This window comes from Pelophylax lessonae (assembly GCF_965119305.1).
Source record: "Pelophylax lessonae genome assembly, chromosome: 1".
Classification (NCBI taxonomy): domain Eukaryota; kingdom Metazoa; phylum Chordata; class Amphibia; order Anura; family Ranidae; genus Pelophylax; species Pelophylax lessonae.
Genome location: NC_138768.1, coordinates 693379616 through 693406137, shown reverse-complemented (window position 1 = coordinate 693406137; position 26522 = coordinate 693379616). Strand labels below are relative to the sequence as shown.

Sequence of the window (26522 nt, the reverse complement as noted above, 5' to 3'; positions counted from 1 at the left end):
TCCTGCGGCCACCCCGAGGGGATCAGGTGGGGATACATGAGTGGCAGGGTTCATGTAACAAGACACTTGCCAGCAAACACAAAAAAATTAATTGCAAGAAAAAAACATTTTTTTTTTTTTTAAACTTAGTCCCCCAGCACAGTAGCGCCCCTCAGTCTACCTGCTTGGACCCCTCAGAAAGAGAGAGAGAGAGACCCCAAGCTCACCTGATGCACAGAAATTTCTTATCAAACTGCTTCCAGCACTGTCTGTTACAGACAGGAAGTCTTTGGCTTGCTTTCCTTTACACGCCTTCCGGCGCCTCCCAATTACTCCACGAGGTGTTTGGTCATCTCAAACATGGCCGCCCCCATGCTGGTGACACGAGGCTACGCCAATATGGCGGCCTCGTGCGATCTGCAGGAAAATGGCGGCGGCCTGTGTAGGATAGCGGCGGCTTGCAAGCTAGCAGCGGCCTGCGGGATGTGTGCATTCGGCCTGTGCGGCCTGCGGAAGTGCCTCGGCCTGCGGGAGGTGTCCTTGGCCTGCGGGAGGCTGTGTGGCCTGTGGAAGTGACCGGCTTTCAGGAGGGATGGCGATCTGTGGCTGCAGTAGCTCAGGCATAGGCATCGGCCTGTGTACACACTAGACAGGTAGGATACCTCTATACCTCAATAGTAATGCCTTTTAGTAGTCTGGCACTGACTTCAGTCACCCTTACAGTCATATAGTGACTTTAGATAGTCAGCTCCCAAACCAAGCCTCCTGGTTTCTATTCACAAAAATCTCACTCAAATTGGGGATCTGTGACCTGTTATAGGATAGAGGGGAGACCCAGAAAACCGAGTGTCCGACCATCCCAAAGAGGGGCCCGCGTCCACCAACAAACCCGACAGGGGGAGAGGGGGAACATTCTACTCACCATACCGGAACCAGGCGGGCGCCAACTCCTGACAGAACCCCTCTCCACTGGGGTGGGGGGGCTGTCGACTAATACGGACGCCGTGACTCTGTTGGTCATTGGCGTCCAGGCGAGACGTTTAACTCGCAGGGTCAGTCCCCGTCCAGTGGGACTATGTCGCGGCCGACCCAGCGCGGAGCTATGGCCTGCACGCGCTCGTAGGCTGAACTGGGGTGACCACTGGATCTCAACATCCAGCCCGTCGCCCAGTTTCAGCGTACTTGCTTGAAGATCTCACAGGAACACTGGAGAAAAAAAGCTGTCTAAAAAAGTATTTCTAAAAAAAAATCTTGCCAGGACCGAAGATCCTAGCAAGGAATCTAGGTCCTTACTCCTAACTAGACAGAAAAAAACTGATTTGCTGTAGCAGGAAGTGAGAGGATATACCCTCTGGGACTGCCCCTAGGGTGTGGCCAGAACGGTTTCTTTCCTGTCTAGTCCTACTCCTGTAGAGGGCAGTATAACCCGAGTTGATATTAATCAAGGAGGACTACGTCTGTCAATGAGCGACAGAGAAAAACATTTTCTGTTACTTATACATACAGTATCTCACAAAAGTGAGTACACCCCTCACATTCTTGTAAATATTTTATTATATCTGTCATGTGACAACACTGAAGAACTTACACTTTGCTACAATAAAAAGTAGTGAGTGTACAGCTTGTATAACAGTGTAAATTTGCTGTCCCCTCAAAATAACTCAACACACAGCCATTAATCTCTAAACCGCTGGCAACAAAAGTGAATACACCCCTAAGTTAAAATGTCCAAATTGGCCCCAATTAGCCATTTCCCACCCCAGTGTCATGTGGCTCGTTAGTGTTACAAGGTCTCAGGTGTGAAGCAGGTGTGTTAAATTTGGTGTTATCCTTCTCACTCTCTAATACTTGTCACTGGAAGTTCAATATGGCTCCTCTTGGCAAAGAACTCGCCAAGGTCGACCAAAGAAGTTGAGTGCATGAGCTCAGCGTCATATCCAGAGGTTGTCTTTGGGAAATAGACGTATGAGTGCTGCCAGCATTGCTGTAGAGGTTAAAAGGGTGGGGAGTCAGCCTGTCAGTGCTCAGACAGGCCGATTCTAAAGATGTTGCACAAGAAAGCCCGCAAACAGTTTGCTGAAGACAAGCAGACTAAGGGCATGAATTACTGGAACCATGTCCTGTGGTCTGATGAGACCAAGATAAACTCATTTGGTTCAGATGCTGTCAAGCGGGTGTGGTGGCAGCCAGGTGAGGAGTACAAAGACAAGTGCGTCTTGCCCACAGTCAAGCATGGTGGTGGAAGTGTCATGGTCTGGGGCTACATTAATGCTGCCGGCACTGAGGAGCTACAGTTCGTTGAGGGAACAATGAATGCCAACATGTATACTGTGACATACTGAATCAATGCATGATCCCCTCCCTTTGGAGACTGGGCCGCAGGGCAGTATTCCAACATGATAACGACCCCAAACACATCTCCAAGGTGATCACTGCCTTACTAAAGAAGTTGAGTGTAAAGGTAATGGACTGGCCAAGCATATCTTCAGACCTAAATCCTATTGAGCATACATGGGGAATCCTCAAACTGAAGTTGGAGGAGCGTAAGGTCTTTAACATCCACCAGCTCTGTGATCTCGTCATGGAGAAGTGGAAGAGGACTCCAGTGGAAGCTACGGTGAACTCCATGCCCAAGATGGTTAAGGCAGTGCTGGAAAATAATGGTGGCCACACAAAATATGGACACTTTGGGCCCAATTTGGACACTTTAACTTAGGGGTGTACTCATTTTTGTTGCCAGCGGTTTAGACATTATTGGCTGTATGTTGAGTTATTTCGAGGGGACAGCAAATGTACACTGCTATACAAGCTGTACACTCACTACTTTACATTGTAGCAAAGTGTCATTTCTTCAGTGTTGTCACATGAAAAGATATAATAAAATGTTTAGAAAAATGTGAGGGGTGTTCTCACTTTTGTGAGATACCATAAATTCACAGGTGCTCCAGTGGTTATATAGCACCAATTTATTGCACTTCGTTGATAAATTAAAGAAAAACACATAGATTTAGGGCACCAACAATAATTTTTTTTTTAGGTATCGCGGTTAATTATAACATCTACATCACACAATTAATAATATAAACACTGTGGAATATTTATGTTGCTCTAATTATAAGTCCATTGAGTTTTATTGAATATAATCACAAGCACGCGTCACATTATAACAGTCTTGCAAGTAGAATATTGCACAGAGACTGAAAGAACATCTGAAATTGCAAGATGTAAATTAACCACAAGATGGCAGTGTTCTGCAGTTTAGTTTTTCAGACTTTAGTAAAGTACAGCAAAACATAAAGAAATGGAAAGATTGCTGGGTGTCATCGGGGAGACAATGGCACCACATCCCTAAATAATCAAAATATTGATCAGAACCTAAAACTGAGGTTTTTAAGGTGCAACAAAAACAATTTATATTATGAAAGTAACACAGTTTTTTTGGAACATTTTAGCCACTTAAGCCCCGGAAGATTTTACCCCCTTCCTGACCAGGGCCTATTTTGCGATTCGGCACTGCGTGACTTTAACGGACAATTGCGCAGTCGTGCGACGCTGTACCCAAATTAAATTGATGTCCTTTTTTTCCCCACAAACAGAGCTTTCTTTTGATGGTATTTGATCACCTAGGCGATTTTTTGATCATGCACTATAAACAAAAAAAGAGCAACAATTTTGCAAAAATAACAATATTTTTCACATTTTTTTTTATATGAAATTCCCCCAAAAAAATGTAAAAATCTAAATTTTTTAACATTTTAGGCCAATTTGTTTTCTGCTACATATGTTTGGTAAAAAAAAAAAAAAATCGCAAAAAGCGTATTTTGATTGGTTTGCATTTACTAACTAAGGGAAAGATTTTGGTTGTTTTTGTTTTTAACGAGTAATGGCGGCGATCTGTGATTTTGCGGTGGACAGATCGGACCCTTGACTGACATTTTTGACACTTTTGGGGGTACCAGTGACATTACTACAGTAATCAGTGCTATACATATGCACTGTTACTGTAAAAATGACACTGGCAGGGAAGGGGTTAACTTTATTGGAGAGGGAGGGGTTAAGTGTGTCCCTAGGGGCATGATTCTAACTGTGATTGGATGTGGCTTGGGATGTAACAGCAGAGATCTACGGTCCTACATAGCAGGACCATATGATCTGTGCTGTTACACAGGGGAGAATGACAGGCGGCTGTGTTTACATTAGCCGCCTGCCTTTCTCCCGGTGTAACCGACGATCGCGAGTGACCGGCGGACATCGGGTCCGCCAGTCACACGCGCAGGGGGGTCAGAGAGTGAGCGGGAGCGCGCTTGCTCCCTAGAGCCTCACAGGCAAGCGACGTATTACTACGTCACTTTGCCTGTGAGGAGCTGACCGCCGCAGTACATAGTCGTGTGGCGGTCGGCAAGCTGTTAAAATCAACATATCATATCTAAAAGCATCATACAATATCCACGTGATTATGATAAAAATGCAGTGACTTCGGCTCTACATGTTTTGCCAGGCTATGGCTTCCTCAGGAGTCTTTATGAGCACTGCATATATAATCTCTAGAAGTTACAGACATCATATTAGTCAAAACTACAACTCACATTCATCAAAACATGCCTCAAAAAAATATATACTAAAAAAGATAACTCATAATTACAGCTCCTAATACATGCATTACATTTTCCAGAGGTGCATGCGATGCAAGACCATCAAAGGAACCCTTTTACCTTGATAATGATATTGAGACCCCAATGTGGATATAGTAAAATCAATATAGTGGATCATGTCTCAGGAGATATCCGTGAAATTGCAGGGGGGAATATGGGATCCATCATCAGCCTGTCTAAGGGATGAATAATAGGTTCACTGATGATGGTACACAAACCACCCAGGAGCTAATGAATCCACCTACCAATATATCAAAGTAAGACGTGACAAGGCCAGAGGAGCATACTATAATTCTTAAGGATGAATCCTATTTCAGTTCTTATGATGTCAAATAATTGATTCCCAATAAGCTTTTCAAAGCAGAAGATAATGTGGAATGGCTCTGAAATACAGCAGGTAAACACATGCATAGTGATTTCAGATAATCATAAAGACAATCAGGCCGCATCAAAACCAAATCCCCAATGCACTAAAGTTTTTACCTAAAGTTTGGTCCAAAACGTCTTATCTCTCCTGGGACAGGTCACCGCAGTGTTAGCAGGTGTAAGGATCCCTTTTATTCCCCCCTCCCCCCCACCTCCATGGGTATCCAATGGCACCAATGGAAGTGCGTAATCCAGTTTAGGCTACCGGGATTGGCGTCTGGAATAGACATCACGCACATGTGCAATGGATCATCTGCGCCATGTTGGAAAATCTGCCCACACTAGGTCAGTCAGAGGCAAGGACATGAAGTCCCTAACCACTTAGCCAGTGCTTTGGCCCCGCATTCCAGCATGAGCCCCGCACATAGCAGACCCCCAGTACGGGAACACATAAAGCAGAAGACAGATGGCGCCACCATAAGGAACCAGTCCGGAACATAAATTCCGCACCATAGCCCCATCTAGTGGCGCCCTGGGTGCCTGTACAGTCACCCATCCCCAACAAGCACCATCCATTTTGGAGATAGACACCATTTAATGGACAAAATACAGCAAAACATCCACCAGGCATTTTGACCACAATCAAAAAAAGTTATTAAACCTTTCAAAAAATCTAGGATAAATATAAGGTTCCGAGAAAGCCTTAGAGGGATCGCATTCATCACTGAGTTACAAATACAGTAATTGCAACAAAACAAAAACCTAAACAATAAACAATCAAATAAACAAAATAGGCCAATGATGTTTTATCAATACAGTAATTCATAAAAATGTGAATCCACTTGGTTTCATGCTGCAAAAGAAGGTTATCTACATCCCTTCCTCTCTCATGTTTTTTCACATGTTCTGGGGGAAATAATTTAATTTTGGATAATTGGAACACATGATATTGGCCCATATGTCATATATGTGTTTATATACTATATATATATATATATATATATATATGTAGCAACCTACAGGTAGGTGCTAGGTAAAATATACGTATAGTGGGCCTTGTCTGCCTAACAGCAGGGTTGTGATTTGTTAGGTAGGGTGTCAGGGCTTCCAGATGTGCCTGCTGAGGGGAGAAGTTTCCCCACTGGCTCCTGTGAGAGGATTCTCATAGGGCAGTGTGGGAAGCCCAATCAGGGGACACATCCCGGCTTGTAACTACCCCAGAAGGCAGATTAGCCTGCAAAGGGTTCTGGGAGTGGGTATAAATTTGGAGGAAGTGCGTGGCACGGTGTCTTTGGCGGGAGCAGAGTCCCAGGAAGGAGAGTGCGGCTGTCTCTCTGCCTGTCTGAGGAAGGCGGATGTCTCGGGTTGTCGCCTGAGTATCCAGAGAGTGCTGAGTTGAGCTGAGGGGATCCGGTGTGCCGAGAGCCTGCAGAAAGAGAGAGAGGGGTCCAGTCCCAGGAAAGCCTACACAGGTCGTTAGTACTGAGGATTGCCCCTGGGGTTAGAGAGGTCCACTCTGGAAGAGGTTCTGGGATCCAGAGTCAGCTAGCTGTAAAGGGGGTGCCTAGGTAGAGGACCCTGAAGTTGTAAAGGGGGTACCGGCAGTCTGGGCCCTGAATTGTACAGAGAGTGTCAGTGAAGCGACAGTTACACAAAGTTCTACAAGATACTACCTCAAGCTGTACCTAGCAGGGGACAGTATTTAGTGACTTCCACAGCATTGTCAGGAGTTCTACAGCTCAGTCTTGGATCTACAGGACTATAAGTCGGGGATTCAACACTTCTTCAGCTACAAAGAGAGTTCTCAGAGTCAGTGAGCGTTGGCTGGCACTGGCTGGTGTCAAGGAAGCACCAACGGGCATTTTTCAGTAACAAAGTCCCAAGGATTATCCCACTCATTCCCTTCTCCCATCCCCTTTAAATAAAAAAAAAACCACAAACAAAGATGCTGGGTTTGTCGCTGCTTCAGTTGTCACACCCAGGGCAGCAGCTCATATGGCAGACCCACATGAGGCCACAGGCCTAAAAATCTTGATATATATATATATATATATATATATATATATATATGTTTTTTTTTTTGCGAACAGCTTATAAAAAAAGAGGATTGTTACTCATTTTAGGACAGTTGGTGCTGGTATAAATTGTTCATTTGTGTGCATCTTGCCAATAGGGTGTAAAGTGATGACTTGCATGGCTCCATGCTCTGTCCTGAAATGAGGAGCAAGCCTTTTATGTTTGGAATATGTGATAGAATGAGGCACATGAATACCTTCTGTTTTAGGAAGACTATACTGTGCTATGCCATGATTAAGGGTATAGCACAGTATAGCCTGAGTAAGGACTGAGTAGGAGATTTTTGATTGCTTTGGTCCTGTTTCACCATAACCTGTATGGTACTGTCTCATTGGGTCCCAATCTCTACTCCAAAGAAGCCATGGTTTCCACTGATTGTCAAATAGCTTAAAACAGCTGTATGCAGTTTGGAATGATTTTCCTCCACACAATTAAGCTATATGTGCATAAAAAAACAGCATTTCTGGATGTGCATCTGACCAGTGGGGTGTAAAGCAATGATTTGCATGGCTCTGCTCACTGTCTTGAAATTAAAATAAATCTTCCTATTTTTGGGATATATAATTTATGAGACATGTCAATACCTTCGGTTTAAGACAGACACACTTATGCGAATTAAATGTGGGTTTCCTTGCATCCAATTCACATGACAGAAGACTGTAACCAGCTCTTAATGGAGCCAGTTCACACATCTCCGTGGCGGCTGCGGAGCAAATTGCACAGGGGTCCTGTGCATCTTTTGCTTTGCTTCAGGTCCGAATTCAGGCAAAAATTTGGGCCTGATTGGTCCCTGAAATGGAGAACAGGGACTCATCAGACCCTTGCTGTGTGTCCCATCGGTATTAGGTGTGAGCCCGGCCTGAGAAGGCTCTACTGTTCTACATATTGCTTAGCAATGAGTAAAGTTAATTAACTGGTAATTTGTACATGGGAGCTAAAGACAGGCCCATACATTACACATTTTTTTTCATTCAACTAGTGGGTTGAAAAAAAAAAAAAAAAAACCATAGGGAATAAACATGTGGCGGTAGACCAAATACGTAATGTATTATCCGTCAAGGGACCTGTAAGGATTTTAGTATGCATGACTCTTGCATTGAACTAATCCATAAATAAATATAACAAATACCAGATGATGCTAATTTGTGACACATAAATGCAAATATAAATCCCAACAAATGTCTTCTAGTTGCTTCACCACAGGTCCTCTGAGGGTAGATGGCAACTTACCAAATGTGTTTGACCCCTTTTTACAAGAAGCTAAAAAACGCTGTATAGAGGACCAATTGGTTTCTGGGCTCACACCATACCACTCCAAAGACCCCTCAGGTTGTAGCTAAAGAAGTAAGGATGTAAGTTTATTATTTCACTTCAGGAGCAAAAGTCCAAAAAATGTAGGTGGTAGCAAAGCAGCAGCGATCATTTATCTTCCCTCTGTCCTCTTTATGGAGAGCTCTAGGTTCAGTCTTCACCATTCATTCATCATTCTCCTATTTCTCAGTCCCTCTTTCCTCTATACAGCAGCATGTGCTTTTATTACACATATATATGTACACTGCATGTATGGAGGGAAGACGGACCGAAAAATATGAGAAAATATGAGAATGATGAATGAATGGTGAAGACTAAAGCCAGACCTCTCCATACAGAGGACAGAGTGCAGATAAATGATCGCTGCTGCTTTGTTACCACCTACAATTTTTGGACCTTTGCTCCTGAAGTGAAGTAATAAACTTGCATCCTTAATTCTTGAGGGGTCTTTGGAGTGGTATGGTGTGAGCACAGGAACCAATTGGTCCTCTATACAGCAGTTTTTGACTTCCTGTAAAAAAGGGTTCAGTAAGTTGCCATCTACCCTAAGAGCACCTGTGGTAAGTCAACTAGAAGACATTCCCTTTACAGAATCACTCTGCACAGCTGGTGTTGGGCACAGTCACATTGGATTTATATTTGCATTTATGTGTCACAAATTAGCATCATCTGGTATTTGTTATATTAATTTAGGGATTAATTCAATGCAAGAGTCATGCACACTTAAATCCAGACAGGTCACTTGATGGATAATACATTGATTATTTGGTGTAGCTCCACATCTTTATTCACTATAGTTTTCACGTTTTGGGTGATCCATCACATTATTTAAAGAGGCAGCTACTCACACCTATTGTACTTTGAGGATGCCATCACCTAACATTACTATCAAAAAAAAAAGTGAAGATTCCCCCATCAACACATTCGAAGATTATGGGGGGAATCTGTCCCACAGCACTATTGTGTTTTGTCAGCAGGGAGCCTTCCCTGCTGGCAGAATACAATGATCAGTGTTGATGGCTATATCCAGCAGCACTGATTGTTCAGGAAAAATCTGACAAGCTGATTGTACACAAGTTGAATCAGCTAGCCCATACAAGGATTGACATTCAATCCATTTATGGCCAGCTTTAGAATGACCAGGAAATCTCTATGTCCCTCAGATTTATATATATCATTTTAAAGCTTCTGGACCAAAAATAAATATTTAAAGCCGCACAACAAGGAACATGATGTATATTTGTATGTAATATGTTTTTTGTATGTGTTATACAGGTGCAGGAATGCATTTCTCTACTGTCCGCAGTTTTTAATGAGAATTGTGATGTGCGTTTTGCAACTTGTGTTTTTTCATGCTCCTTGGCACTGAAAATACATGCAAGAACAGAAAACTCCCAGTATCAGGTACAATAGTATTACCTAACCTATTTCTGACAGTTTAATTTACATGTAATGTCAACGACTTACCATATAAATTGTGTACTGACTAAAGCTTTGTTAAAACAAGTGGCTATTCACATTTCAGGGCATTAGGCATGGTTACTGCACTTGAATGGGGTGTTTGGCAGCAGTATTGCCTATCAAAAGCGACATGCTGTATAAAATTTGATGCACCATGAGGAGACCGTGGCAATATATACAGATATGTCCACTGGCAATGGTAACCTGCCTGTGGATGATCGGGAGGCAGTAAAAACACAGATCAACTGCCTGTTTTCACTGCGCCATCGTCACCTGTGTGAAAGAGGTCTAAGGGAGTCTTTAAAAGTTTTTGCTCTCATTTATTGTCTCTTGTTTGTAACTAAAAACTATATCTAGGTATTACTGTTACAACTACAGTGATACTGGTTGAGTTTTTGGATATATCTTGGACTGTCGGTTGTTGCTTTTTGCACAAACCAGAGGTAGATGCTAGTATCCCTTTATTTGGTAGCATAAGGAGTGTCTGGGATTTACCTTGGACAATGCAAAGAGGTTTGGACTTTGCTGACTGCCAGCATCTGATATATGGTTGTCAACCTAATAATTAAAGACAATATAAAGCAGCACAGTGATGAATTAGTTAGCATTTGTTAAGGAAGTTAGGGTATGGCAATGAAGAGTCAGAGTGCAGTTACAGGTGCAGATCAAAGCAGGGAGTCCAGTCTGGAAAGCCTCTTTATATTCACTCATAAGCACAATAAACCAAGGTAGTTTTACAAAAGCCCTACTTAAAGTATATCTGGCAGAAACCTAGCTTCTCAAAGAATGTGATGTAAAAGATATTTGACCAGTGGTGTGGGGATCACATGTCAACGTAATCAGTAAATACCAAGAGAAGCTAAGAAGCTAGGAGCTGTGGGGACAAACTTGTGTTTACAAGAAGATTGTATATAAACTAAGTTTCCCGTACCTTGATCTACTAATTGTTTACACATGCTCTTTTCACTGAAGGTAACCAATAGTTCTGCAGTTTTTCATCAAATGCTTGCTTTAGACTATATGGTGTGAAATGTATATATTCCATTTATGCATAATTACAATATAATAACTGTGCTTTTTATTTTCCAGAATGATAATGATCCACACATGACCCTGGAAGAAGCAGCTGACCTATGTAGAATGCAATGCCTTTCTGTGGCAATGAGTATCATTTTGCCACTTTGCCAAAGAGCAAAGTTAAGAAGAATAAAAGCAGAATGGAACAGAGATGTTGTCTTATTCTTACGCATGGTAAGAAATGATTGGTCTTACTTCATTGTTTTTGTATGCCTAACAGATAATACCATTATGCATAGTTCTACACACCAGGTTTTTGTATTGAATGCAAAGCAGTAGTTGAAAGCTTCTATGTTAATTATCCTTTAAGTAGAGGATATATGTCCCAGATAATTATTATTATTATACAGGATTTTTATTGTGCCCAACAGTTTGCTCAGCGCTTTACAATATGAGAGCAGACAGTACAGTTATAATACATTTTAATACAGGAGCAACCAGAGGGCCCTGCTCATTACAGCTTACAATCTAAGGTGGAGGGTTAAGTGATACAAAAGGTAATAGCTGTGGTGGAAGAGCTGATGGAGAAAATATAATTACAGTTGTTAGGTGGGGCAGAAAAGGCTTCTCTGAAGAGAAGGGTTTTCAGTGATTATCTAAATGCAAATAGAGTAGGAGATAGTCAGACAGATTGGGGTAGGGAGTTCCATAGGATGGGAGAGGCTCGGGAAAAGTCCTGGGGGTGAGCATTAGAGGAGGTGACAAGGAAGCTAAGGTCTTGGAAGGAACGAAGAAAATGATTAGGTTGGTTTTTTGAGAATAGGTTGGTGATGTAGCGGGGGGCTGAGTTGTGGATGGCTTTGTAAGTTGTTAGTATTTTGAATTTAATTTGTTAGGTGAGTGACAGCCAATGAAGGGATTGGCAGAGAGGAGTTGCAGACCTTGAACGATTGATAAGGTGGTTGAGCCTGGCAGCAGCATTCACGATGGACTGAAAGGGGGATAGCCTATGTGAACCAAATTCAATGAGGAGGGAGTTGCAGTAGTCAAGATGGGAGATGACCAGGGAGTGAATTAGAAGCTAAGTGGTGTCGTTGGTTAGGAATGGGCGTTTTTGGAGATGTTGCGGAGGTTGAGGTGGCAAGCTTTGGACAGTGATTGCATGTGGAGCCAAAATAGTTCAGAGTCCAGGATTACACCTAGAACCTTGGCATACGGGGATAGGTTGATGAGTGTGCCATCGATCTTGACAGAGAAATCAGGGGAAGAGGCATGTGGGGGAGGAAATATCAGATAGCTGAGCATGCCTGTTCATTGATTGATTTCTGTCTTCTGATTGTTTCTATTGCCTCTGTCCCTGCTGTTCATTTTGCCACTAGAGCTGTAATGTTATTTTCATATCTTACCAATGAAAGGTAAAAAGTATTGCCCTATAGTGTATGTGGCCTTTCCCAAAATCAAAAATATAATGTTATTATTATTATTATTCAGGATTGTGTAGCACTTTATGAAATAAAGGGAAACAGTGCTGTTACAATGCAATTTGAAACAAAAGGGTTTGAGGGGCCCTGCTTGATAGGATATTGATCTCTGTGAATATGGATTTTATGCAGAAATTGATAATTAACATGTATTTGAAATGCTTTATGAAGATGAGGGTTGGTAGACCACTTTAATATCATGAGACTATGTGTAATAGTGTGTAGCGGTAATTACTTGCCTAGAAATGAGGAACTGTTTTCATGTTTTAGCTTACCGCAAATGTGCAGACTTATCCGCCGGTTAAGGAGGAAATCCTCAAGGTGGTGGGATTGCCGACAGGTGGTGCTGTGCTGCGGACTTGAGCAGCGCGGGAGCAGAGCTGACAAGGCGCGGGAGCAGAGGCTGACGTGTGTGAGGAGCGCGTGTGTGTGTTTGACTGGAGGAGCGAGTGAGTGTGTGTGAACACCCCCCCCCCTCCTAAGAAGAGCGGCGGCAAGCGGCAGCGAGCGGCGGCGAGTGGTGCAAAACCCCTCCCCTCCTGAGAAGAGCGGCGGCGATCGGTGTGAGAACACCCCCCAGAGGTAAGAGCGTGGTGTGCGGGCAGCGAGCGGTGTGGTAACCCCCCCTGCAAGGGCGGGCGGCAGACAGAGAGAGGGCAGGGGGGCAGAGGAGACGCACAATACCTGACCTGGCCATTGGCAGGGAGAGGAGCTGAGGGGAGACTGATCGGCAAGTGACAGAGGAGGGAGGCAGGAGCCTAAGCAAGTGTCAGGCTTAAAGGGACACACACACACACAGGGCTGGTGACTGAGGTTGAACACTGAGGCTCAGTGAGTACCTGGTGAGTATCCTTGCGACTGGGAGTGTCATTGCGACTGGGAGTGTCCTTGCGACTGGTGAGTATCTAGCGACTGGTGAGCATCTTGCGACTGGGAGTGTCCTTGTGACTGGTGAGTATCTAGCGACTGGTGAGCATCTTACCACTGGTGAGTATCCCTGCGACTGGTGAGTATCCTTGCGACTGGTGAGTATCCCTGCGACTGGTGAGTATCCCTGCGACTGGTGAGTATCCTTGCGACTGGTGAGTATCTTTGTGACTGGTGAGTGTCCTTACAATTGTTGAGTGTCCTTGCGACTGGTGAACACACCTCAGGAAGTGCCGACATGGCTAACAGAAGATAGACTTAGAACTAAACTTGAGAAACTTAACATAAATAAATCACCGGGACCGGATGGCTTGCACCCGAGGGTTCTTAAAGAGCTCAGCCAGGTGATTGCCAGATCATTATTCTTGATCTTTAAGGATAGTTTACAGACGGGTATGGTGCCAGCAGATTGGAAAAAGGCCAACGTAGTACCAATATTTAAAAAGGGGCCGAGGTGTATACCGGGTAACTATAGACCTGTCAGCCTAACATCTGTAGTCTGCAAGATTTTGGAGGGGATGTTAAGGGACCACATACAAGACTTAAGTAATGAAAACAGTATAATTAATAGTAATCAGCATGGATTTATGAAAAATCGTTCTTGCCAAACCAATCTATTAACCTTCTATGATGAAGTGAGCTGCCACCTAGATAAAGGTAAGCCTGTGGATGTGGTGTATCTGGACTTTGCAAAGGCCTTTGACACCGTTCCCCACAAACACTTACTGTACAAACTAAGGAAGGTAGGTATGGACCATAAGGTGAGTACCTGGATAGAGAACTGGCTCCAGGGGAGAGTCCAGAGGGTGATGATTAATGGGGAATACTCGGTACTCGGATTGGGCGGGTGTGGAAAGTGGGGTCCCCCAGGGTTCGGTCCTGGGACCAATCCTGTTTAATATATTTATAAATGATCTAGAGGAGGGGATATCTAGTACAATCTCAGTATTTGCGGATGATACTAAACTAAGCATGCCAATATCTTCTATGCAGGATGTGGAAACCTTACAAGCGGACCTGAACAAAATAACGGGGTGGGCAACTACATGGCAGATGAGGTTTAATGTTGAAAAATGTAAAGTAATGTACTTGGGGGCCAGAAACCAGAAAGCAAGCTACTCACTAGGGGGGAAACCTCTGGGGGAGTCTAGGATGGAAAAAGACTTGGGGGTACTGGTAGACAGCAGGCTTGGCAGTGGCATGCAATGCCAAGCAGCTGCAAGCAAAGCCAACAGAATACTGGGGTGTATAAAAAAGGGGATTCACTCCAGAAATAAAGAGATTATTCTCCCGCTCTACAAGACTCTGGTCCAGCCACATCTGGAGTATGCTGTCCAGTTCTGGGCACCGGTCCTCAGGAAGGACGTGCTGGAATTGGAAAGAGTCCAGAGAAGGGCAACAAAAATAATTAGGGGAATGGAGGACATCAGCTATGAGGAAAGACTACAAGCACTGAACCTATTCTCTCAAGAGAAGAGACGTTTGAGGGGGGATATGATATCAATGTACAAATACTGTACTGGCGACCCTAGCATAAGGAATAAACTATTCAGAGTAAGGAAATACAACAAGACACGTGGCCACTCACTAAAACTAGAGGAAAGGCGGTTTAACCTTAAAATGCGTAAGGGGTTCTTCACTGTAAGAGCGGTAAGGATGTGGAATTCTCTTCCACAAGCAGTCGTATCAGCAGGGAGCATTGATAGTTTCAAAAAACTATTAGATGGGCACCTTAAAGACCACAACATACAGGGGTATACAATGTACGGTTAAAAGCAAACACACACACACATCATAGGTTGAACTGGATGGACTGATGTCTTTTTTCAACCTCACTAACTATGTAACTATGTAACTATGTAACTATGATACCATGTCTGCGAGTAAGCAATACTTAGCAATAGTTTGCAATAGGTTATAATTCGATTCTGGTAAGATGAGCGCAGAGGGGGAGGTGATAGAAGGGTTAATTCACCCACCCCTGGGAGGGGAATTGTAAAAAAACATCATCAAATAAAAAGAAAATGATTTTGGATCAACAAGTACAGGAAAGGCCTATAAAATTAAAGAATTTATATCTTGTAGAACAGAGGGAGTGGTATATATCCTTGAATGCCCTTGTCACTTTCAATATGCCGAGGTACATCATAAAGATCCCTCATCCCTACTTTTCTGGGGGGTGGAAAAATAGAAATCGCACTGGAGGGGGAGTAAAAAAGTGAAAAACCTAAGTCAAGCTGAGTCCCGCTGGATTTTCCAAATGCAAACACTCACACCTCTGGGACTCAAAATTGAATTCCATCTAAAAATATCTGATTATTAATATCCCCTCTTCTACACATTTTATTGTTTTTGGATAATATTTATATTCTTTTTTGAGGTTCCTATCCATACACATTTTATGCCCTCTCTCTATTTACATTCACATCGTTAGTTTTTAATGCTCCATATTTGGAGGCTCATACATGATTTTTACCATATTCATGGTTTCAATTTTATATTTCCCATTTTGTATTGGGTCATTACATATTTCATTTTCCATATTTATATAATACTTTAGCAATTTCAGTTAGCAATTTTCCAGTCTTGAGTCCTATTTTTGTTTGGGCTTCTGACACAATCACCATAAGCTCTACATCATTTGCCTATCATATTGAATCAGACTATTTTGGGCTTTTATTCTCATTGGGTCACCACCTTATATATATTTTTTCCATATTTATACAAATATTTTTAGTATTTGCATAATTGTGATTCTTGTCATGATCCAGTCCTCTTTATGCTGATTTATGTCACTTGCACTGACTATTTTAACTGGTTGTGGGAGCCTTATCAGATTTGTTTATGAAGATTTGCATTTTTACATGCCTTCCTTTTTGAGTCGTTATTTTGTTTGTGCTTTTGACATAATCCTCATAGTATCATTTACCTATCTCATCTTATTGGACTTATTTGCATCCAATTTTTTAAGAATTTTATAATGTATTTATCATGCCGTTTTTATTTTTATTTTATTTTATATTTATCTTTATTTTACTGTATATACACATGATTGATTTAATACACTGGGCTGTTGTTTTGATCACCTAGAATGAGAACCCTTGATTGGACCTTAGAATTGGGATCTGAGTTTATTATATAGCACTTGGATTTGTCCATTACTTAATGTTACTCATTGCTCTATTTATTGGGTCCATTCAAGCTTAATAGACTCAGCCAGTATACCAGCAGTGTAATAGTTAATGATGTATGGTGTTTCCCGTAATGATGGTTCCCTTGGTAACCGCTTTGCTACTTAACCCAGAGACTGTCACCCTGCGGCCTCACCCTTGAAAAAGTCACGTGTAGTGACGCAACGCGTCGGGAGGAGCCGGGTGACGTCACTTCCGGTCTATGGCCGTGACCGGAAGCATCGGATCTACCGCGATTTGCGGTGTTTTTACCTGCTTGTCCTTACCCAACTGTAATTCAACACTTTTTTTTTTATTGAATAAAGTCTGTTACATACTGCACCATGAGGTTGTCCCCATTTTTATCCTTACTATGAGGGGAATATGAAGGAAGTTTTTCCACGAGTTCCTGGAAGTGGTGTGACACCAGTTGCTGAGCCAGTCCATACATATGAGTGAGTGATTGAGGATTAGGCCTTACCAGTCCCTACAGAGAGGAGTATCCAGAACAGCCTGCTGTATAAACAATGCTCTTTTGAGTGTTGTTGGAGGTGAGCGGCCACTTCACTCATTTTAGGATTACAGTTCTTGGGATATACTTGTATGGTGACACACCCTGTGAAAATTGAAGATTTACGTGGTTTATGCATCTGGAGCACCTTCTTGATTCATTGATTATTTTGCAGTGTGCACATGGACACTTTGTTGCTATGAAGATTATTCACCATTAGTGCAATATATATATCGTCTTGCACTTTGCACATGAACATTTTTTGTGATTGTTTACTTACCTAGTGCAATATAGCTTACTATATGTTTATATTTATTTTGGATCACACATAATTAATCTATTTGTGAAGTTCATAATTTTATTCAGTGTTGCACTGGCACTTTTTTCACCTTTTAGGGGTTAATTTGCACTTAGTCACTTTATTTATGATACAGTTATTTTGTGTTCAGTTATTATGGTTATATGATTTTACAAGACATTTAAGGAGCATATCATATAATTTGGAACACATAGGAATTTTATTAATCACAGTGGGCTTCCGCTCACTAAGGAAAAAGCACCAATTCATATTTCTTCTTATTACATTTAGTATTTGGTGACACTACACAATTGGCTGCTTTTTCTACAGATTATTTATTTGTTTACATATTTGGATCTATTTATTTATATTTTATATACACACCCCACACGTCTCATACCCCATTGGTAGCGCATTTGGCCTTCCTTTTATCCATGAACAAAAAATCAGTCTTACGAACTTGAGCCAACCTTTCCATATAAATCTTAAGTGCCTGTACTACATCAAGAGAATATAATAACTTTTCCCCCTCTGTTTGAGGATCTGGAAAAAAGGAAGGCAGTACAATGTCCTGATATAAATGAAAAGCGAACACCACCTTTGGCAGGTAAAATCAAGAATGCCTCTTTACAAGAAAGAGCTGCTAGTTACGATACTCTTTTTCTGGTCAGAAGAACCAGGGGAATATGCCCCATGGGCTCAAAAGACTGTTTCTGTAAAACTGCCAGCACCAAATTTAATTCCAAAAAACACAGTGGTGGCTTCACTTGTGGAAGCATACGTAACATCCTTTGGACAAAGGTTTGAACCAAGGAATGTGAATCGATCGGTTTCTGGAAAAAACTGACAAGGCTGAAATTTGACCTTAATAGTAGGGCTGCTGAATTTAATCGTCGCATCGATGCATCGCGATTCGACCACCCGCGATTCTGCATCGATGCTGGGACCGGCTTTAAACGATGTCCTAATGACGTCATGAAGCGCCGCCCCCTCCCTCTCCGCACAGCGATGGCTCTTTAAAATTCGTAGCTGCGCCCTCTTTTCCCGCCTCCCGCTGACGTCATCCCCAGCCGCCCGGCGTCGCTGCAAGAGGAGATACGAGGAGCGAGTGTCCCTGACTGTTGGAGAGAATGAGATGGACTACGGTGTGCACTGTTCACACTTTACACATGTCTGATCCCTCCAGTAAGCCGACACTGCTCACCGCTAATCACATGCAGTGAGACACTTCCCGATCAGCAGCTGCACAGATTGGGAAATGTCTCACTGCCTGTGATTCCCGGAGTGCAGTGTCGGCTTCCTGGCGGGATCGGGCATGTGGTGACTGTCATCTCTACTCTCGGACACTCAGTCTGCTGCGGGAGACTTGAGTGTCAGAGCGAATATCCCCAGCTCCCACATGCGTGCTGGTCCTCCTCCAGCGAGTGTCCTGACCGTCCTCCAGCAAGTGTCCATGTCCATCCTCCTCACACAGGCCTCTGTGGGCAGAGGGAGACCCCCGAGTGAGCGTCCCGGACCCCAACTCCCAGTCCTCCTTGGCTCAGGCGTCTGCAGTGACTGTCATCATCACTGATCAGGTACTAATCTAAGTCTTCAAATACTATTACAAATGTTGTTGACATGACACAGAGAGGGAGCTGCAAAGCCAGGTAAGGGGGCGGACAGGGGGAGCACACTGAGGGAGAGGGGGAGCCGGACTACCTGTTATGGTCACAGCACCGGAGATTCTCCAACCCAGATATTCTCCAGGACACCCCCATCCAATGCCATGTATATAATATATATCACATCCCTGATATCCCTGATAAGACCTTCATACACCAGTGTATGGGGTCTCCTCAGGGATATCAGGGATGTGATATATACATGGCGGTGTATGGGGGTCTCCTCAGGGATGTGATATATACATGGCGGTGTATGGGGGTCTCCTCAGGGATATCCAGGATGTGATATATACATGGCGGTGTATGGAGGTCTCCTCAGGGATGTGATTTATACATGGTGGTGTATGGAGATCTCCTCAGGGATGTGATATATACATGGCGGTGTATGGAGGTCTCCTCAGACCCCCATACACCGCCATGTATATATCACATCCCGGATATCCCTGAGGAGACCCCCATACACCACCATGTATTTATCACATCCCGGATATCCCTGAGGAGACCCCCATACACCGCCATGTATATATCACATCCCGGATATCCCTGAGGAGACCCCCATACACCGCCATGTTTTTATCACAACCCTGAGGACACCTCTATACACCGCCATGTATTTATCACAACCCTGAGGACACCTCTATACACCGCCATGTATTTATCACAACCCTGAGGACACCACACCACCATGTATTTAGCACAACCCTGAGGACACCTCTATACACCGCCATATATTTATCACATCCCTGAGGAGACCTATATGTTTGCAGTGCACTATGGGCTGGGCATGGGCATTGGGCAGTAATCGTGATGCATCGCGGAATCGAATCGTATCGAATCACTGCCCTAATAATCGTAATCGAATTGAATCGTGAGGTAAGTGAAGATGCGCAGCCCTACTTAATAGTGCTCAAGGCTAATTTTATAACTACCCCTACTTGCAAGAATGTTTGAATTCTCCCGATAACATACTTGTGGGGATGCCATTTCCTGGCTTCACACCAGGTAATGTAAGATTTCCAGACTCTGAAATATGCTTCTAGAGACTGGTTTTCTAGCATTTATCAGGGTAGAAACTGCAGGGCCACATATACCCTGCTCCTTCAAAATGAAGGCTTCAATAGCCAAGCCGTCAAATTTAGAGACCGTAAAGCAGGGTGGAATATCAGACCTTGAGAGAGTAGGTCTGGAGGCAGTGGAAGAACCCAAGGCCTTGTCACTGCCAATTTTTGAATTTGTACATACCAAATCCTCCTCGGCCATGCTACCAGGTTTACTGGTTTCCCCTCTAGCTGGATTCTGCGTAACAAATGTGGTAGCAGCTTAATCAAGGGAAAGGCATAGATCAGGTAAAACTCCTCCCAAGGAGTCACCAAAGCATCTACTCCAACTGCAAATGGATCCCTGGTTCTGGACACAAATCTCTTCAACTTGTTGTTGAACCTGGATGTCAACAGATCTACATCTGGGACCCCCCCACCCAGCATTGGCAAATTGATGATAATATCTTGGGGTATAAGGACCATTCCCCAGAAACATCTGTTGATGACTCAGAAAGTCTGCCTGCCAGTTTTCTATTCCTGGAATGAAAACCACTGACAGGCTTGGAACAAACTTGTCAGGAAAGAGCTCACCTGCTGGTGGCACTGTAGCTCCCAGATCCATAAGCTGCAGTTCCAGTGTCCACCAGCGGGTGTCTCTCAGTAGTCAGAAGCGAACATCTTATGCAATCAGTCATCACCTGATGCTGGTTGCAGGAAGTATATTTAAACCCTGTGTATGCTTCTTCTCACTGCCTTGGTATTGTCTCCATGTGCGCCTGACCTGCATGCCTGTGTCCCTGTATCCTGATCCTGGACTCTGATCCTGACCCTGACCCTGCAGCCTGATTCCTTCCTTCCTGTTTGCTTACTCCGTCTCCTGCAACCCTCTCTCTGTTCTGTCTTGCTCCCAGGTCCCTCTGCTTGATCTCCCGTGTATGACCCCGGCTCTGTTACTATTACTATTCATTTATCCTGTTTTGTATATATTTGGTTTGAGCAGTTGTTTGCTGTGTGTCACTATTGTTTGGGTATCTGATTGGATTTACACAGTTATAGTTTTCTGGAGGTGCGTTTACATTTGTGTTATTCACTTATTTTTAAATAAATTATATTCTTTACACCTTAATTATGTCTAATGTTCTCTGTGTCAGTCCACACATTTCTGGTCACACCTGTTGCTGACAAAACTTCTCTGCCCAGGATAGGATAATATCCACCTCTTTCTGGGCTGGCTGACTTTTGGTGCATCCATGATAATTTATATAAACCACAGCTGTGGCATTGTCAGATTGTACCCTGAAAGGGTGACCCTGAAGTCTGGGCGTCAAGTACTTTAAAGACAGACTGCTCGGATTTCCAAAATATTGATGGATTGACTTTTCTCTACCCAAGACCACTACCATTGGACAGTGGCTTTCTCCAGAACTGCTCCCCAACCGCAGAGACTGGCATCTGTAGTCACTACTTTCCAGACTACTGGAAGAAAAGATTTCCCTTTTTCCAAATTTCTGGTTAACAAGCACCAACTTAGACATTGACATAATCTTGGTACCAGAGACATGCACCAGTCTAGGGACTGGACCTTTCTGGTCCATGCTGACAGAATGTTGTTCTGTAAGGGTCAGGAATGGAATTGAGCATAAGGAGTTGCTCCGAATGTGGACACAATCTTCCCTAATAACTTCATGCAAAGACGTACAGAAGGATACTTTTGCCTTCTTACGGATCAAACCAGATCCTTCAGGTCTGTGACCTTTCTTGATGGCAAGAATATCTTTGCCTGTATTGTGTCCCAGATATTCTAGACACTGGACCGGCTATAATTCTGACTTTGAAGTTCAGGATCCAACCCAGACGTTCTAAGAGCTGTACTGTTTGGAAAATATTTTGGATTAGAACCAAAGTTGATCGATCTATTAGTAATATATTGTCTAGATATCCTATCACTGATATCCCTTGAGACCTTATAGTGGACAATACTGGAGCTAGGATTTTTGTAAACACACTTGGAGCTGTGGCCAACCCGAAGGGCAGGGCCACAAACTGAAAATGACGGTTTTCTACTGCAAATCGTAAAAACCTTTGATGGGCCTGAAATATAGGCATGTGAAGAAATGCGTCCTTGATGTCTATGGATGCTAGAAATTCTTCTCCCTGTAGGGAAGTCATAACTGAATGAATTGACTCCATACAGGAAAGTACGGATATTCAGAAACTGGTGAAGAGCTTTGAGATCCAGAATAGGTCTCACATCTCCGTTTGACTTGGGGACTATGAAAAGGTTCGAGTAAAAACCCCTGAATCTTTCATGCTCCGGAACCTCTGTAGTCACTCTTTGGGACCCTAACTGGTCCAGAGCCAGAAAGAGAGATCTTCTTTTTAGAGGATCTGCAGGTATGTTCAACTTTACAAACCGTGGATGCTTGAACACCCAAAATTTCAGTTTGTATCCCTGCGAGATGGTGGAAATAACCCAGTTGTCCTGAATTATTTCTACCCAGACCTTTATGAACCGTAGCATCCTTCTCCCCACCTGAGTGCTTGGAGGTAGACTTGGTAGATTTCTTTTTTCCTTGCCCTGAAGGCTTGGTTTTAGAAGCACCAGGAGTGTGAGTGCTGGGAACTTTAAAAGAAGGACATTTGCTTTTGCTCTTAACCAGTAGCAACACCCCCCCCCCCCCGAAATTTTACTACGGACCGAAACTCCTATTTACCAATGGACAGTTTCCACCACAAGAATTGGCTTTTTAATATTTCTAATGGGCAATTGGTCCGTATTAAGAGGAACTATTCAAATCAGGAGGATTATATTAATCAGCCTAGAGTTTTGATCGATCGTTTCCGTGATAAAGGTTACAATATGAATAAAGTTCTTTCAGACCAAGAAGAAGTCTTAGCATTGGATTGGAAGGCACTTTTGACTGATACTAATAAACCAGTACCTGATAAAAGGGACTATAGACTTATCTTCGATTTTAATATCCAACACAAACAAGTTGAGCGGATCATTAAAAAGCATCGGGGTGTTTTAAAACAAGACAGGGTTCTAGGTCCCCATCTCCTGGTACAACCAGGATTTTTATATAGGAGAGCACCAATCCTTAAGGATCATCTCACCCCGGGAGTTATTGATCCACCGGTTACGAAAAAGAATACACTTTTTGATTTCTTATCTGGTTTCCATGCGTGTGGTAGATTTGGAGTATGTCGCCAGTCCAAATCCAATTTGAAAAAGAGAAAAACATTTATTTCAAACAGTACGGGTAAGGAATATCAGATTAAAGATCTGATTACCTGCTCTACAATAGGGGTGGTCTACATGTTGGAGTGCGGTTGCGGACTCCAATATGTTGGCCGCACATCAAGACCCTTAACTGTATGAATGGCTGAACATGTTAAAAATATAAAAAAGGGCAACATCTCGCACAATTTGTCAAGAAACTTCAAAGAGGTACACAATAAAAAACCTGATTCCTTAAAATTCGGGGGTATCGAGCACGTTAAAAAACATTGGAGAGGCGGTAATTACATACGCCAATTAAGTAAAAGAGAGTCCTTCTGGATCTACGAAACCAAGGTTTTATCGCCTAGAGGTTCAAATATTGATTTTGATCTAAACTGTTTCATTAGCGATAGATAATATGTTAATACCTCTATAGATGCAGATTTTCCGTTTTATTTGGGTGAAGGAAGGTATCTTTCCTTCCCCTCTATGACATAGGTGTAAAAATATTTTATGTTTTATTTTTTATATAAAATAATTTTATATTACATTTTTAATAAGATTTTATATAGTTTATATTTTATTAATAAACATGTTAGTATAACAAGATTTTTTACATTTTTGTAATTAAATTGTTAGTATATTTAATGGCCGTTATCGATTTAATATGTTTTTAATATTTATTAATGTTTGATTTTATTTATTTGTATATTTACAATAATATCTACTATTGGTAGCCTGTAGATGTGATGTCTGGTATGCAGTCTCTGTTATACAATGCAATATATTTAATTTGCCGTTTTACTGACCATTAAGTTATGTGTCACCATTGGATATGCTTACTTTTAGTAGTTCCGGTGTCCCGCAATCATGATAACTGTAGGGCGGGCATCTGTTGCATGATCCAATCAGTGTGCAGTGTCAGAGACCGGATGGTCTCTTAATGTGAGGCATCCCATGTAGACTCCATCCCTACCGAGGAAGTCGAAGCTGTGAGACCCCTGACGTAGGGGGCGGAGCTTGCATGCCGATTGTCACATCCCTTCCTGCTTGTATGAGAAAGCCTGTATATGCACGCACTGTTGAGTGCTGTTAAATGTAAGTGCGGCCATTTACTAATAAAACCACCTTACTAGTTTATACAGAGAGCACTAGATTTCTTTTCCTTTATTCCTTATGTACTGTGTCACCTGAGACCGTAAAAGGAACTTCGGATCTCTTTCCCTGTAGATTAAACATCTTAAACCCCTAGAGAGGGTAAAAGCTGTTGTAGACCCAGGGTGATTCTTGGGTCTATGAATAAGGTGAGAGGCCACATTTGTTGGTGAAGGGATTCCTGACACACTCACAGAGGTGTTTTCACATCTATTGAAATATGGGATTTATTTGATGGACTTTGTTCTCAGTCACCTGATTTGGACATTTATGATTTGTATTCTATAAGAACAGCACCAATGTTCCAGAAAGTGTGTTTTTCTTTACATATTTAATATTTTTGTATACACTTACCCTTTATATATTTATTTATTTGAGTACGTATATATTTATCTGGCGCAACACTGTATTTGGTAGATACTTATCCAGATCATCACCAAATTGGTGTTCTCCATGAAAGGGAAAGCCAGCCAGCAACTTTTTACATGGTAATTCCACAGACCAGCTTTTAAGCCAAAGGATTCTGTGCATATGCACTGTCAAAAGAGCAAACCGTGACATCTGCTGTATGGAGTCTTTAAAAGCATTCACTGCAAAGCATAAAGTGCAATGTAGATCTGTCAAATCTTCCACAGACTCTCCTTGAGAAGGAACCTTCCTGGACACTCGCCTAATTCGGTCTTTTAAAGACTTACAAACTCCTATAGCTGCCACTGCTGGTTGTATCGCAGACCCTGCAACAGCAAAGGAGGCTTTTAGTAAAGATTCCAACTTCTTATCAGCTGGATCTTTAAAAAGCTGGGCATTACTCACAGGACAAGTTAAACTTTTGTTAACTGAAGAAATGGAAGCATCCACAGTAGGTATACTCCATTTTTTTAGTAAAATTTTTCTCCATAGGATACAATAGTGAAAACCTTTTAGTTTCAATGGTTTTTATTGGTTTTTAGTAACAACAAGAATAACAGCAGCAATAACAGTAGCTTATGGGCGCCCCTCATAAACACTCAAGAAAAACATTACATGATCAGCGCGTGAACTGCCCCTGGGGACGTTAGTCCCTGATACAAAGGAAGGGGGAGAGAGGTGAAATACACAAGAGGGGGGGAAGGGACAGAAAAGGTGGAGTATGGAGTAGAGGGAATAGCAGGTTATTGAAGAGACTAGCATATCCACCGCTTCAACCATTTAAGCAAATAATAAACAACATCAAGTTTTAACTGTGCAATTGGGGTGAAAGAGCCAAGTGTCCCACTTTCTATTGAAGGATTTTGTGGTTAGGGTGGTGCGCGCTAGAATGTGTTCCAGTTCGCACTGTGGGTTCAGAGTGAGAATGGTATCATTCAGTGAAGGGGAATCTGTGGATTTCCAAAGTCTTGTAATCGTGAGTATGGCCGCTAGTAGGAGATGAACAATTACGGATCTATATTTAGGTAGAAAGGAATGTATATTGAGATGTAGGCGAGCTAGGGCTGGATCAGGTGTTATAGGCTGAACACAGATGTCTGAAATCAGGGAGAAAATTTTATTCCAAAAGGATCTAAGCGACAGGCAAGACCACATCGTGTGCTACAAGGTTCCTTGTTCCCCACAATTGCTCCAGCACAAGGCCTGGAGAGATGGGTATATCTTGGACTGTCTAAATGGGGTCAAATACCATTGATGGGTTGTCTTAAGATATTGTTCCTAGTGGTTGACACATTTAGTGGCGGACTACGTAGTGGAAAAGGCTTTCTGCCAAGTTGAAGCTGGGAATATCGCTTGGAGGGTGCTTTCCCATTTAGTGATAGTGTTAATTTTTTAGAAAGATCCCTGTTGGGTGTAGGCTTGGTAGAATAGGGTGATGCCTTTATACGGGCTATGTGAGTCTTGAAAATACTGTCTGATAGAGGTAGGAAGTTCACGATGAGTAGGCAGAGGATGTGTTCTGAGGAAGGAGCGTATTTGAAGGTAAGTATGGAACGTTTTGGGAGGTAAGTTGAATTTGTTGACCAGGTCTGCAAAGGGGGTTAACAATTGTCCCTGGTAGAGGTCATGAATATAAATGCACACACATGGCAGGCGTCTGGGTGTGCACACAGTCTTAAATCCAGGTTGGGGATAAAGTGTGTCAGTAAAGCTAGGGGAAGCAGAATCATGTGGGCCGGGTCAGTAGATGATAGGTGTAACAGAAACTCTTTCCATAGTTTAG

The 26522-nt window shown here is 42.7% G+C and overlaps 1 protein-coding gene across 1 annotated transcript in view; it reads left to right on the top strand.

Annotated features, from left to right (window-relative positions):
- Positions 1-26522, top strand: part of LOC309545028 (putative ATP-dependent RNA helicase DDX60) — a 496323-nt gene that overhangs the window by 111711 nt on the left and 358090 nt on the right. Inside the window, exons 7-8 of the mRNA XM_082244135.1 lie at positions 9660-9788; positions 10935-11096. Coding sequence (XP_082100261.1) covers positions 9660-9788; positions 10935-11096 — 291 coding nt within the window. The remainder of the gene's footprint in view (positions 1-9659; positions 9789-10934; positions 11097-26522) is intronic.